At 31.4% G+C, this 13,914-nt stretch overlaps 2 protein-coding genes across 2 annotated transcripts; one reads left to right on the top strand and one right to left on the bottom strand.

Annotated features, from left to right (window-relative positions):
* The first annotated feature begins 5,155 nt into the window (after positions 1-5,155).
* Positions 5,156-8,588, top strand: LOC137818282 (homeobox-leucine zipper protein HAT3). Its single transcript, XM_068621603.1, has 4 exons — positions 5,156-5,445; positions 5,759-6,099; positions 6,885-6,964; positions 7,576-8,588. Exons 1-4 carry the CDS (start codon positions 5,286-5,288, stop codon positions 7,910-7,912), a joined length of 918 nt encoding a protein of 305 aa, XP_068477704.1. The 5' UTR covers positions 5,156-5,285; the 3' UTR covers positions 7,913-8,588.
* Positions 8,589-10,325: 1,737 nt separating this feature from the next.
* On the bottom strand, positions 10,326-13,914 carry LOC137818283 (actin-related protein 2/3 complex subunit 5A-like). Its single transcript, XM_068621604.1, has 4 exons — positions 13,599-13,914; positions 13,418-13,490; positions 12,555-12,655; positions 10,326-10,631 (listed from the first exon to the last, which is right to left on the bottom strand). Exons 1-4 carry the CDS (start codon positions 13,694-13,696, stop codon positions 10,496-10,498), a joined length of 408 nt encoding a protein of 135 aa, XP_068477705.1. The 5' UTR covers positions 13,697-13,914; the 3' UTR covers positions 10,326-10,495.

The raw sequence follows: 13,914 nt of genomic DNA, 5'->3' as shown, positions 1-13,914 counted from the left end.
TCCTGTTTGTGTCTTCGATGATGATGTGGGTGATCAGGTATGATAGTGACATTTGTTTGTGTCTGTGCTTCAGTTGTTGCTTGTAATCCATCCAAGATTGCGGAAGCTTTTCGATCAAGAGTTCGGTCATGAATTCATCCGGCAAGGTTATGCTTTTAGTTTTGATATCTTCAATCAGCTTGTGATATTCATTTATCTGGATTTTGATATCTTTGCCTTCGATCATCTCCCAGCGGTAGTAGTTTGCAATTACGAACCTTTGTCTGACGATGTCTTCGGCCGTATATTTGAGGATAAGAGAATCTCAAATATCTTTTGCATTCTTATAAGAAGTATAGACATCGAACAGATCGTTAGATAACACACTGAGTAAGGTGTGATGACATACCTTATTTGCATGGATCCAATCATCAACTTGTTTCGCAGTCGTGGTTGAGTTGGGTTTGGAAGTTGTAAATGCAAGAGCAACTCCGTACATGTCCAATAAGGTGGACACGCGTTCTTGCCAACGTCGGAAATTCTGACCGGTGAAGACTTCAATTTTTAAGACATCCGAAAATAGTTTCGCAAAAGTGGTTTGCGTTGCGGAAACAATATTTGACGTTCCCGGAGCAGCGTTGTTGTTGTCCGTATTTTCAGCCATAAGTCCTTACGATTGTAGTAAATGAGGCTTTAAAACAAAAGAAATTGGTTTCCCGAGGCGTGAGTAATCACTGTCCATAAGGACTTATTCGCGGTGTATTGCGCAAGTCCCCCAAGATACAACAGGATTTTCCCAGTAATTTCTGAGGATCAAAACTAGCAAGTTACTCTTCAAAAGAGTAAGAACCCAATAGAACTCTATATAATATTAAAATAAAATAAAGTAAATGAGGAGAGAGAAAGTGGGAAAAGGTGAGGGGAAGAAGATGGTCACGGTGGTGGATTTGAAGAAAATGAAGAGGTGAGTGTGTGAGATGCATTTTTTGAAGTGGGTGGAGCTCTCTTTATATAGGGAGAGGAACCAACCAATTTCACAACCGATTTGAATCTTCTCAATCCGCATTTGAGCATTTCAGCTTCTCAACTGCAACAACGTTCTTTAACCTCCGAAAGACCAGGCATAGCAGGGGCGGAACGACTTCTCCACTGCAGCCACATTTCCGAAAGACCAGTGCAAGGGCGGAAACGCCTTCTCAACTTCCGAAAGACCAGGTAAGGTGAAGCAGAAAGTGCACTTGCAACGGTAACATTTCAGTTTTGGATTTTGCAAAAATATCTTTACACATTAAATCTATATACATTTGATTTTAGGATTTTTTCGCATGCCCTGTTTGGATTTTGCAAAAATATCTCTACGCATTAGATCTATATGCATTTGATTTGAGGGTTTTCTCGCATACCCTGTTTGGATTTTGCAAAAATATCTCTACGCATTAGATCTATATGCATTTGATTTTAGGGTTTTCTCGCATACCCTGTTTTTATTTGCAATACCTGATTCTATTTTACAATAGTTAATTGTATGAGTTATTTTTTATCATTAGTTGACTCACTAAATATTCAACTCGAATGAATCAAATTCTTAGTGATATAGTTTCTAATTCATTAGGAGGATACTAAAGTATTAAATAAAATAAAAGATAAAAAATCGAATAAACATCAAACATCAAAATTCATCACAAATTCAAGATATTACACACAAACAACATTAAATAATATTTGATACATTAACATGTCATTATTACTTGTTAATCTAGCCAGTATTAAGTTTATAATGAGATACGGCCTCACATTTAGTTTATAATCTATTATCCATAACTTATTACTATAATCAATTATTTTAAAAAAATATTCATTTATAATAATCAATTATTCACTTATTAATTATTATTCACTTAAAATATTATTTTTAAATAAAAGTTTTCATGTTAGGCATTACTATGAAACTTGACATCTTAGCTATGTTGACACCTTAAGTAACAACAATCATTTGCCATCACATTAAAAAAAAGATTATTAAAAAAAATACAAAAATATGGGGTATTAGACCAAAATCTATATGTTAACAAAAATGATACATGGATAGATTATATTTATTCATAAATAATTCTAAAAACAGACTAGATGGTAGCCTATTATACCAATGAAAAGATTCTCTATGAATAAATCCTAAATTAGCCAACTTATCACCACACACATTTCCTTCACGAAAAAAAAAAATGAGTAACCCTAAATCTGATTTTTCCCACAGTAATTAAGGCAAGTATTTCATCGATTAAGAAGCATCCAAGGAACATTAGTCCTAGCAGTAAACGCAACATAAATCAAATCATAATCACATTCCAACCAAACATTAGTAAGCTCCGTCTTTTGAGTTTCCTCCATAGCATATATAACCCCATAAAATTCAACAACCAGAGCAGTATAATCTTCAAGAAATACAAAAAGAACTCCAATAAACTCTTCCACACTCCGATGAAAATACCTCCACAAATAGATATTTAAATTTTTTTATAACTCAAAAAAGTTGTAAAGACTTTAAAATAATCAATTATTCTCATAATTTAATTAGTTAATACTTTTAGAAGTTTACAAAACACGATTAACAAACAAGGTTTAATAAATTTTATTAGGTTGTCTTCAAAATAAATATAAAGCTAGTTTGAACAAATTTAAGCAGGAATTTACAAGATAATTTTTTATTTTATTAATGATTTTTTTTCTATTTTATGATTTAAATAAAATAAAACTATAAATATATATAAATAATATAAACACCTAGTAGTTTAGCTTAATTTTTTTTTCTAATTAGTAACTAAAAAATAACTGTTATTTAATATTTAAATAATCAGTTTCAAAGATTGATTTTAGTGACTGAAAATTTAATCACCAAATAAGTCACTAATTTAAAAAAAAAGAATTGAGAAGTCATATTGATTACAACAAAATACAAAGTTTATTTTTACCAAAACTAACAAAATTGTTGTTAATTAATTTAAGTGTTAATTTTATAATTATCCAAGATTTGTGTTATCTAAATTTGCACATAAGTATAAATTTTATATATAATTTTTTATAAAAACTTTCATTTTAAGTATAAAATATAAAATATTCTACTTTAATAAATCTTATATACTTTAATACAATATTTTATAACTTCCACACTATTTAATAACTAGATTACACTATGATTAACTTTCTAATATCATCATGGTCACTATTGGATTCCAAATTGCACAAAAGATAATTATCACACATAAAACATAACATGCAGACTGATTTATCATTTACTCAAATTTAAAACATGATGACCAAAAATTAAGATTTAACACTATTAAATTTAAATTTTTAAGATGTTATAAAAGTTATTAAAAGATGTGTTTGAAAAGTTATTTTATTTAAAAAATTGTCCTTATGACAAAAATATTAAAAAAATTATTAGAATATTGTTACTCTTCATAATATATTTCCAATATTTGAGTGCCTCAATAGAAAAAATATGTTATATCAAAATCCTTATTTTAAGGTAGTGAACTATTATAATAATTAATTTAAAACTAAAAAAAAATTAGGTGATATAATATTTTAAAAAAATATTAAAAGATATATTAGTATAATATTAATTATGTAACTCTTCTGGTTTCACTTTCACTATTTAGTCACAGTGGGACCCATTTTGAATGATGGCACACAAACATCTATCATCTATCATCATCATGATCATGTTCATGATGAGATCATAATTCCAAAGTGAAACCAAATCTTTTTCTCACTCTTCTCATCTACAAATTCAACAGTCAACCATGAAAATTTTCACTTTTTCTTCTCACTTCAACAGAAAACACAAACAAACCACATGACTATCATAAATAAACAGGTAAAGTAATAGCAAATTTTTTTATTCTTAATATAAATAATTGATCATAATAAATTTTAGGATTTTTTTATTATTATTTGTTGCATGGATAGTGTATATTTTTATGTTAAAATAATATAGTTGCTATTTGAATTAAAATTAACATTTAAATAATTTTATAAGAAATATCATTTAAAAAATTAGAATCTTTATTTTTATTTTAATAATCAAACTAACATTATTTATCAAATTAAACGTTTCTTTAAATTAAAAATAACTAATATCATTTCTAAGTTTTTCTTATTTTAATATTAGATTTCAATTCTATCCTTTTAAATTATATATATATATATATATATATATATATATTAATACGAACAGGTATATATTGACAATATACTACATTTTTACACACCGTTATTAATTGAAAAATATTTTTTATAAAATAAATTATATATTTTTAGTACAAATATGTTAAACATTGTACATTTTATTTATATTAATAGTTGAAAATTAATTCTATTATAAATTAATTTTGAAAATTGTAAATTTATTTATATTACTAATTAATTGTAAGCAATTTAAAGTATTTGACTCCATTATAAAAAAAATATAAAAAAGCTCTTAATCGAGATGAAAAAACACAGAAGTTTTAATATTTAATTTTATTTAATGAATATTATTTTCATATTCTATTTAACAAGAAAAATTAAAAAAAAATTGATACAAGATTAATAAAATTAAGTAAATTTTTTTAAACAATGTATAAATTTAATATCCTATTGACAATACACTCTTTTCAAAACAATTATTATAAAAGCTAATAAATTGGATATAAATAGTAATGCATGATTAAACAAATCTACATAAAATATCTTAACTAGCATTGCAACTGAAACCATAAAATTAATCTTGGTCAACTTAAAAAAATATACAAATCTTAAATTAGGTAAGTTACTTCTCTTCTAATTACCCTTGAACCTTGTGCAATAAATGAATTTCCCAACTCTAACAAACAACACTTGAATGCATCATTGTAATTTTTTTTCACCACAACACAACCATGGTTAAAAAACAACCACATTTTTCACATTTTCATGGTATATCTAGGTACCTAAACTTTGAAATTCATCGTATGACAAGGTTGCTTTGTAGTACTAGTACCAGCCATGTCATATGATGATTGAACCAATTTGGCTCTCTGACACAACTCATCATTAAGTCTATTGTGCCTATTTACTCTTTCTCAACTTTCTCTTTCACTCCTCTCCTCTAGTATCCATCTATCTACATCTCTCTTTATATATATATATATGTATATGTTTCTGTGTTCTTCTTTTTACTGTTCTTCAAAAAGCTTCCCTCACTGTCACCAAAGCCTACCCCATTTTGCTAATCTCTTCTACATAGTCCAAAATCAAACAAAAGTCTTCACTTTGACACAACAATGGGTGAAAAAGATGATGGGTTGGGGTTAAGGTTGAGTTTGAGATGGGGAGAAAATGATGATAATAACATGAATCAACAACACCCTTTCAACATGCACAAGCCTCCTCAACCTGTTCCAAACCAAAGGACTTCTTTCAATAATTTGTTCCATTTCCATGGTAAAGTTTTTACTCACAATCTCTCCATTTTTTTCAATTCATTTCTTCATCCTTTTAACTTGTTCCCTTTCCATGGCTTCTAGATTCCTCCCAATGTTTTTTTTTTTTTTAAAACATTTCTTTTTTCTTCTTTCATATGCATGCTTTGCTGAAACAAGAAACCCATTTTTCATGGGCCGAAGAACACTCTCCCTTTGATTTTTTGTTTCATATTTTACAAAAAAAAGCATGCAATGAGGAACAGGTTTTTATTTTTATTTTTTTATATTTGATATTTAATTTGTGTAAATTAAGAATTTTTGTCATTATTCAGGAGCTTCTCATGTAACAAATCGGAACTCCGAGCCGCCACCGTTTTTCTTTGGAATAGATGTTAACTTGCCGCCGCCACCAACACCAACACCGTCGGTGGTACCATGCGAAGAGGACAATCTTGTGTCTTCGCAGAACAGCGCAGTATCAAGCATCAGCGGGAAGAGGAGCGAAAGAGAGGAGAATGAGAGAGGGTCGTGTTCGCATGGAAGTGAAGATGAGGATGGCGGAGGGTTCGGTGGTGAAGGCGATGGCGACATGTCAAGGAAGAAACTGAGGTTGTCGAAGGAACAGGCCTTGGTGCTGGAAGAAACATTCAAGGAACACAACACTCTGAATCCGGTCAGTCAAAGATAATGAAATTTTTGTAATTTCAATTGCAATGATAATACCTATTTGGAGTAACCAAACTCCTAACTACAAAACTTAGGTACTGTTTCTTTAAGTAATTTTGATGTTTTTTGATTTAGAATTGGAGTTTGTGCAATGTGCTACAAAAAAGTGTTTTTGTCACAGTCAAAATGACATGAAACTGAACAACTTGAGGCTGAAATTATGGTGGCGGTGACATAAAACCAAAAGCATTACATTGCGGCCAAAATGTGGTCTCAGTGATGCAAAATGAAAAATCTTTCGGCTGAAATTAGGGTACGGTGACATGAAACTAAACGCCTTGCAGCTGGAATTGTGGTCATGATGACACAAAACCAGAAACTTTTTGGCAGAAATTGCAGTTATGGTGACATAAAACAAAAAAGAAGTCAAACACCTTGCGGCTGAAATTGTGGTTGCGGTCATCTTCTTAAAACCTTGCATAAATTCTTCAAATAAGTGAAGAACAACTCTTATTTGCATACATTTACTTCTTAATCTCAAGTGGATTGACTCTAGTATACCACTTTGTGATAAATCATTCTGGTTTTCTTATTTTTTACAAAATGACAATAAAGTTATTGAAAGAAGTGATTAGAATTGTAAGATCAGTTGCTAAATCAAACTTTTTTTATAATTTCAGGATAGGATGAAGTTTATTCTAAATTATATTTTTTGAATAATAGTTTTCATTTGTGTTGGATGTATGATTCAATATTGACACTTAGTCTTAAAATTATTTTTGTTATTTGTAGAAACAAAAGCAAGCTTTGGCAAAGCAGTTGAATCTGAGTCCTAGACAGGTTGAGGTGTGGTTTCAAAACAGAAGAGCAAGGTGAGGATTCTCATCCAAGGGGCATATTGACACTTTTATATATGATCACTGAATGATAAATATTGTGTGACATTGTTTATTGTCTGTATTTAAACAACTTTCTGTAACATGTATGCCCCACTGTTGTTATCTATTTAGAAAGTTTCCTAGATTCATATCAATGCCATTCTTCTTTAACTAACAGTAACTTCAAGACAACTCCAACATTCATAATGAAATTTGACCAATTTGAGAGTGATCAATAACAACATTTGTGAGACATGAAAAGATATAAGGTTGTAGATGGTTTAGATTTTAATTGTTTTTGAAATAAAACTCGGGCACGGGTAAATAGTGTGTATGCTTGGGCCCACAACACACAGAAACATGTAGTATGTTCGGTGAAGATGAATTTTGAAGTAAAATTTTGAAATCTTTGATGTTCATTTGAGTGCATTAATTTTTTCATTAGTTAAAGGAAGTACACAAATTTCCAATTTTGCGAACTAGTAAACTAAAGTGTGATGATTGACAATGAAAATAGATTTGGCTTTGTTGTTGTGTGGTGCTACTTTGTCTTGCATTGTCTAATGAAAAAAAGGAAAGTGATGCCAATGCTTTTGGTGTAATAGGACCAAGCTGAAGCAGACTGAAGTGGACTGTGAATACTTAAAGAGATGTTGTGAGAATCTAACTGAGGAGAATAGGAGGCTACAGAAGGAAGTGCAAGAGCTAAGAGCATTGAAGTTTTCTCCACAGCTCTACATGCACATGAATCCTCCAACCACTCTTACAATGTGTCCTTCCTGTGAGCGTGTTGCTGTCTCATCTGCATCCTCCTCCTCATCAGCTGCCATGCCTTCTGTGCCACCTCCAGCTAATCACAACCCATTAGGCCCTACCATCCAGCGGCCAGTGCCGGTCAACCCTTGGGCAGCAATGTCAATTCAACGCCCCTGCCGTAATTGATCAATCCTGGCTGCTGAGGTGGTAGGGTAATGATCACGATGGAAACTAAGACATTTTTAGGTGTTAGACAGAAATGAATCAACAAAAATAGTTATGTTAGATGTTGGTTACTCACTAGGTCTTGAGGTTGGAAAATTTGATTTGCTTCCTTGTTTTTTGTTGCACTTTCCTTTTTTATTTATATTTCAAAAATTAATTTCTAGAATGGATAATACTATTCCAGAAATTACTTTTTGGATTGTATAAATACAGTTCTGAAAATACATTCCAAAAACTAGTTTCCAGAATGTAAAAAAAAGTGGGAATTGTGAAGAGAAAAAAGGGAGGCAAATGGAATCATCATGGTTTTTGCTATGAACTCTTTTTGTCTAGGCTTATTTTATTTTGAGCCTGGATAGAACATGCTTTAGTGAACTTTAGGATTAGTAAAGTTTGGATATGTTAAAGTTGTTAGTGTTTTCATATGCTGAATAGTTTTGTTAACCTTGGAAAGATGGAAAGGGGATTGGAATAATGTGTTTTATTTTATTTTATCTGTTTCTTTTCATAGGATTTGTGATGCCACATGGTGAGATGAGAGGTGGGATTTTGTGCAAGGCAGGGGAGGGGGACAGAATCAAAGGGATTCTCATGAAGGGATAATGAGGGTGGTCTCAATTATAAATGATTTTCTCTATCTTTTGCTCTGATTCTCATCTTTTTTGGTCTAATATGCTTGGGACATGGGGTTGGGTGAGTCAGATTGTGGGACTCAACTTTGGCTCTTTGTGGACACTTCATTCTCCTTAAGATGTGGATTTGCAATACCCTTTTTCCAGAAGTGAACAACAAACACCAAAGGTAAAAAAAAATGTGTGGTTACGCACTAGTGAGTGGTGACAGAACTTGTATCATCATCACGGGTGTGTCAAAGTTTTTCAAAGGGAAGTAACTAACAAGCATGATTAAAGGTAGCATCATGGGCCACATCATGCCCATGACTACAACTTTTATGTTGTAACTTTAGCCAATGCTGTGTTTGAGTGTTTTCCTTTTTTGCATTTGACTTTGGTTTTTGGTTTTATTATCAAATTTGTATACAAAGAATTTGTCTATCTATGTGGTGCTGTGTGAAATTTGATCCACTAACAACCCTTTAACTGTTTCTTCCACTCTATTTCTTGTTTCCTGATAAAAGATAATATTACCTCACATATAGTAACATAAAACTTATTTAGCAGTTGCCACATGTTCACTTTTGTTCACCTTTATTTTCTTTCTCTGCTGAGGTTACACAATTCTTTAAGCATGCAAAGCACTAACAAAAAAAGTGTGTTCTAGACATCTTAGATTACATTGACATAGATTATAATTAAAAGAATTATAATGAGTTTGTTGATAATCAAGTTTAATCTAGTAAGTTGTTTGAGTGTTTTTTAACAAATGATTATATATAGTAAATCACCAAAAAAAGGGTAGTTGATTATTGTTGTATTAAAAGAAAAACTATTTTTGAATTAAAAGTGACTGATAAAAAAAGACTATCTTTTAAAATACAGCTGAAATGGAGAAATCAATTCTTTTCCAAAACACTCTCGGGGGATTCTAAGTGTAATTAATATAGTATTTTTATACTCTTTATTTCTTCTGAATTAATCTCGTTCATGTTATTATTTAAGTGAAAGTGATACAATGTTAGTGTTACGTAAAAGTCAGGTAGATATTATTTTCTGACGTAAGCTGCAATTAAACATTTAAAAAATTAATTTAGAGTATAAGCAAAATCAAGGAATGAATTTGCCAACTTACAAAATACACTTAGAATAAAAGTTAACCAAAGTAAAAAAAAATAAAAAATCAATATGCAACTTCCAGGTCCAAATCAAACTGGATAAAATAAAACCTTCACCATTGATAAGTCTGGTGCCACCCTATCTATATTGAAAAATTTAGTAAAACAGTTTTTAAATACACTCTTTTTAATCCATACTTTCTATTGGGTAAAATTCATGAATCTCACTAAATGTGTAAGTTATATTTTTCATTTTTGTAGATTTCATTCTCGAATTAATGAGATTCTCATACATTTTAGCCAATAAAAAAATGTGTTAAAGGGTCCTAGCATGAAGTTAATGAGATTCACAAGTATTTTTTCTGGAACTAGGTACATATTTAGATAATACAGGGTTCTGAAGGAAAAAGTTGACCAATGACATCAAAATTCATTTTAAATTTCAACCTATGGTATGAGTTTAATGTCTGGACATATCTCATTCTATTTGAAAGAATGTTTTACCATCAAAATGTATTGAAGTTCTCCAAAAGTAAGTCAAAACTCTATAGGTCAGGGGAAAGTGTGTTTTGTGAGAATGCTAGAGGTAAGTCATGAAGTTAGAAGCTCCTGTAAAAGTGTTTGAGGTTTAAGATTATACAATGAGCATTGAAAAGGTAAAAGTCATATTACTTTGAATCCAATAATTCAAGATTAATATATTTCCCTGATACTTCACTACATTGACTGCTGTAGTCTTTCATGGACAAAAGAAAAATAAAAAACACCCGAGGAAAAGAACAAAAAATTCAAATATAAAGGTAGTTCAGAAATCAAACTGTATTTACAGTATCAGTCAGGAAACGTAGGATGCAACCAAGTCCTGCTTTCTCTGTCAATTTTTCATGAATTCGAAGACATTGATCACATGTTGGACGATCTCCAGTAGCTAAGCCTCTATACAAGTACCTAAGGCAGATAACCTCTTAGGACAGAAAATGGTGCAAGAATATCATTAGTTATCTACTACTTACAATCATATTGTTAAATACCAGTAGTTATCTACTACAGTTAACTATAATATTGTTAAAAGAAGACTCATTAATGCCTTAACTTTCTTAAAAATCTGAAAGAACAGAAGAAAGTGTTGTTTCAAAGAATTTCTGTTGTGGGAATATCTTAGGTGGAGTTCTTTTTGCTAAGCAAGTTGTAGAGGACATTAGGTATTGGAAAGGGAGAGATTTAGTTACCTTTGAGGTTACAGTTAATGAACCGAGAAGGTAGAAATTAGTTTCAAGTAAAGAGAACCGTGGCAGGTTGCAGTGCTGAACTTATTGCCCTTTATGTTCACTGAGGTGATGAATGTCTTCAGTCATTAACTAATGAAAGGTTGGAAGTGAGGTTCTGTTAAAGGCCTTTTGGTGGAACTAGAGGAAGGTGATGACAGGTGTTAAAGTTCTCAGTTGAATCGGCACATTCGGTTTGGTTTTAAAAACAATAGATAGAGGCATCCCTTTGTGGTCTGCAGACAAACATGCTATCCCTTTTCCTCTAGTAGAAAACAGATATTTTCAGAAATGTTGTGTTTTGTTGTAGGTTTCAAACTTTACAGGAAGTTCATGATCTGCATATTAGTACGGCTAAAAGCAGTCTGATATGCATATTGCTGTTGATTGATTGAGATTTTAAAATGGCCTTTGGAAGATCACTTAAGGAATGATTTTTATGTATTTCCTATATATTATATCTTTTTAAAATTCCTGAGGGTGGCAAAAATTATGGATCACTTAATTTTGGTCATGCAGGAGATTCTAGGAGGGATCATCATGTTAACTTGGAGATATAGTTGTGTGAATGACATTAACTACAAAGCAAGAGTATTTCTACCTGAAATCTAAGAAAATCACAAATGAATTTGAAAGAAATCTGGAGTTTGCTTCAATGAGGGTTGACAAAAAACTATTCACGAGTGAGAGTGATGTTGAATGGATACAATAATCCTGTTGATCCTGAGCAGATACTTGACGTTGACAAAATTATCAATGAGGATCCTAAAATTGTGACTTTTAACATAGACCTCATGCATAACCAACGAAAAAGAATTTTATAGTAAAAATCTCCTCTAATCTGTGGTTGTATTAATATATACAGCGAAGCACAGATTGGAGTCTGATAAATTTGGAATAACATTAACACAGATTGAGAGATTCAAATACACATTTGGCATAGAGTACAGAGTCTTAAATTCAAATTTATATTGGATTTATTAATTAAAGTGTAAATAGATTTGAAAGTTTGTGTCCAGGATCTTGAGGCCTAACTATTGTCTCACTACACACAGGGTTTGTAAGAGATCTGACAGCCAGAGAAAGAAAATAGAGGAACATGATAGCAGAGGTACACCAAAGTCATTCATCAAATTGATCTTTCGAAAGTTATTATAAACATATAACAAGCACCTGAGAACTAATGAGAGATTTAAAGCATCTTACTACAAGTTATTATAAGATAATTTTCTTAAAGAATTGTGTGCAGAGAGTCCAGCTAAGATCCTGTAACTTAGTTATTATGAGTTAATGTATCAACTATAACTGAAATATGAGAAGGGGGAAAATGATGAAGGGCAGAAATGAAAGGGATATGAAAAGGGTGAGCTAGTTATCATTCTATGAAATGACCAAGGAATACATACAGAAATTCTAGAATTCACCAACACACAAGGAAAGTTCTACAAAAAATACTGAAAGAGCATATCGATTCACACACAACAGGCCAAACTGTTCTGGTACAACACATATCATGCAAGAATTTTGTACTGAAAGAATGACAAGCTAGCCAAATTAGAACTAAAAAGTAAAAATGAATTCAAGTAAGATATACTTCACCACTCACTTCATTAGGATATCATAGTACTCAGGATCCAATGAAGAAAGCATCCCATCCACATCTTTTATAGCCATTATAGCTCTATGCACCGCAATCCAATGTGCTGACTGGGAAAGAAAAGAAAAGAAAAGACAAAGGCATAATAAAATATGCCGCGATTTCAAGTTTAAACATATTACAAAAGTTCCATTACAATTGTGCATGTAATAAAAAGAGTAGTCTTTCCAGGTTGAACTTGGACATAAAGGAGGAGGGGGGAACACTGTTTTTGTTACTCAGCAATCAAAATAAAAGGTATTCACAAATATTTAATCACCAAACTCTAAAATGTAAAAAGGAAAACATAAAAAGAAATCCAAAATACATGAAAGATATGGTATGGTTTCAAGAAAATAGAAAACATCAATTGAATTGCACAAGATCTCCAAAGCAACAATAGGGGGCAGAAACTACACATTGTTGCTAGCTGAAAATAGCTTATTAATGATGATAATAACAAGAACAAATTACACCGACACTTCCCATGATTTCTTTGAAATTCACATGAGCTTACTTTTGCTTTTCTACAGTATCTCTCCTTAATTGTTTGAAATAAATTACAATGACAGTTCTGTTATCCATGAGAGGAATTACACTGTGATCCTAAAAGGGGCTACATTAAAAAGCCAGGAATTTTATGTGAATTTCGAAGAAATCATGACTATCAGGGTAATTTTCCCAACTAAATAAACACTGCTTCAGTTCCACAATGATCCAAATAAAATGCAAACGCAAACACTGTCAAAATAACAGTTAAGTATAAATATTTCTTTTGAAAAAAGATGTAAGAAAAAAAATACAAAACAAAATAGTGGGGCTGAGGGAGAAACCTTGCAACGTTCATCCCCAATGATGGCATATGTGCCTTCAAGGGCAGTTTTAAGGGCTTCTACAGGTTTATACCTGAAATTGCATCACAAACCACAGACGATATAATTGTAAACAAAAAACAGAAACAGTTAATTGATGGATGCAGTGATGAGAGGAGAAAAGGAGTAGAGGGGTTGGTACTGTTTGAGTAAAGTTTCGATCTTGCGGGATTTGTGTTCAATTCTGGTAATAATGGCCTCTGCATTATCTGCTTCAACGAACCCTTCTGCATCTGCCATTTTCAATTTTCTTCCTTTCCTCTTCAGAGACAAGCCGAGGGTGGAAGAACCTTACCTCGTCAGGTGGGTCCTATGTTCTTCCTCAAAAACAATGCTTGCTTATTAAAAATTAAAATAAAATAAAATTGAAGAGACAAAGAAATATTAATGGAAACAATAAAAATGTATCAATTAACTATGAGAAAAAAAATATAACATGTGTAAAATGATTTTAAACT

Source organism: Phaseolus vulgaris, chromosome 10 (genome assembly GCF_000499845.2).
Source record: "Phaseolus vulgaris cultivar G19833 chromosome 10, P. vulgaris v2.0, whole genome shotgun sequence".
Classification (NCBI taxonomy): Eukaryota; Viridiplantae; Streptophyta; class Magnoliopsida; order Fabales; family Fabaceae; genus Phaseolus; species Phaseolus vulgaris.
This window is presented reverse-complemented; position numbering and strand designations above follow the sequence as displayed.

Coding starts and splice junctions, on each gene's coding strand:
- LOC137818282 (XM_068621603.1), top strand. CDS start 5,286: ATGGGTGAAAAAGATGATGGGTTGGGGTTAAGGTTGAGTTTGAGATGG. Junction 6,100..6,884: donor AACACAACACTCTGAATCCG/GTCAGTCAAAGA, acceptor TGTTATTTGTAG/AAACAAAAGCAAGCTTTGGC. Junction 6,965..7,575: donor TTTCAAAACAGAAGAGCAAG/GTGAGGATTCTC, acceptor TTGGTGTAATAG/GACCAAGCTGAAGCAGACTG.
- LOC137818283 (XM_068621604.1), bottom strand. CDS start 13,696: ATGGCAGATGCAGAAGGGTTCGTTGAAGCAGATAATGCAGAGGCCATT. Junction 13,491..13,598: donor ATCGAAACTTTACTCAAACA/GTACCAACCCCT, acceptor ATGCAATTTCAG/GTATAAACCTGTAGAAGCCC. Junction 12,656..13,417: donor TTGGGGATGAACGTTGCAAG/GTTTCTCCCTCA, acceptor TTTCTTTCCCAG/TCAGCACATTGGATTGCGGT.